The 1294-nt window shown below is 62.3% G+C and overlaps 1 protein-coding gene across 1 annotated transcript in view; it reads right to left on the bottom strand.

Moving 5' to 3' along the window:
• Positions 1–933, bottom strand: part of LOC119299428 — a 97038-nt gene extending 96105 nt beyond the window's left edge. The window contains exons 1-2 of the mRNA XM_037576662.1: positions 292–933; positions 7–216 (exon numbers count right to left, since the gene is read on the bottom strand). Of these exons, the coding sequence (XP_037432559.1) occupies positions 7–216; positions 292–542 (461 nt within the window). The 5' untranslated portion in view covers positions 543–933. The remainder of the gene's footprint in view (positions 1–6; positions 217–291) is intronic.
• Positions 934–1294: the final 361 nt, after the last annotated feature.

Raw genomic sequence — 1294 nt, 5'->3', positions numbered from 1 at the left:
CGATGCAGAGGAGGCACACCCTCTTCTTGACAGGAAGCAGAAGCAGAAGCAGAGCAGCGGCGGCGTGGGACTTGCAGGTCGGCGCAAGAGACGACAAGGAACTCCGGTGACGGTGGCTGACGACGACGCGAGCGCCGGGAACGGGCAGGACCGGGTGAGGGGGTCTCGGATCCGGCGGCGCAAGGGAGCTCTGAGGCGGGGAGGAACGACAGGGCCCTGGCAGGGAAAAAATCAGTCACGAGGCAGGGACAGAGAGAGGGCCGGAGTGAGATCGAGAGGAGGCGAGGCGACCTGGCCGTGGCCGACCGGCGGTAGGCGCGAGCGCCCGAGGATGCAAGGTGTAGGAGCACGGGGAGGCTCGTCTCCACTGAAGACGAGGCCATGGGCGACGCTGTTGGGGAGGCGATGAGCGAGGAGGTTGAGGCCTCCGCGAGGTTGGTGCGGCTGCTCCATGGGAGGAGCTCCTGGTCGGAGGCTTTGGGGTACTTGAGCGCGAGCTCCTGCTCGATCCGGCAGCGGGGCGATGAACAAGCGGCGGCCATGGCGCGCGGCGTTGTATGGTTCCTGCAGCGACATGGTAGAGAGAGAGAGCACGCAGTGAGAGAGAGAGGAGAGAAGGACGAGGAAGGAAGAGGCAGGGGCGCCGGTCCTGCTGCAGGTGTACTCCGACGAGACCGGCCGGCGACGAGGGACTCGAGGAGCTCCTCTCCTTTGGGTTCGAGCGGGCCAGGGAGGAAGAAAACGCATCGGACAGGAGACGGCGGCTGCGGGATGCCTCGGGCTCCTCTGGTTTGATGCGCAGCAGACGCAGGAGGCGAGACGAGGCTGGATTGGTGGATCGAGGGGAAGAAGAGGCTGGGGCTGGTTGGCTGGATCAGATCTGGGAGGATCCCGAGAGGGGATTAGGTGGAGAGTGCGGCGGCGGGTGAAGGGACAAACCTCCTAATTTCTAGGGTTTGACCAAAAAGGACTAGGGGTGGATGAATATATACACCACGGGTTAGGTTAGGGGCTATCTCGACCCTACGATCGTAATCGGACGATCGTGGATAAAATAGCTAGGGAGTCCAATTAACAAAACGGAGATGTTTTGTTGATGTTTGGGGATGATCCGGATCCAACGGTGACGACTGCTCGGGTCGGGTCCAGGACAACTTTCGGACGCGCGCGCGAAGATTGGCCGCGGGCGGACGAGAGAGGTTAGGTAGGGTCTGACGGTGAGTAGTGGACTGTGCAGAAGGTCTCAGGCTGAGAGAAGAGAAGAGAGGCCCGGCGACTGTTTCCGGAGACCTAA

This window comes from Triticum dicoccoides, chromosome 5A (genome assembly GCF_002162155.2).
Source record: "Triticum dicoccoides isolate Atlit2015 ecotype Zavitan chromosome 5A, WEW_v2.0, whole genome shotgun sequence".
Lineage (NCBI taxonomy): Eukaryota > Viridiplantae > Streptophyta > Magnoliopsida > Poales > Poaceae > Triticum > Triticum dicoccoides.
Note: the sequence above shows the minus strand (reverse complement) of the source record. Positions and strands in the feature narration are given on the sequence as shown.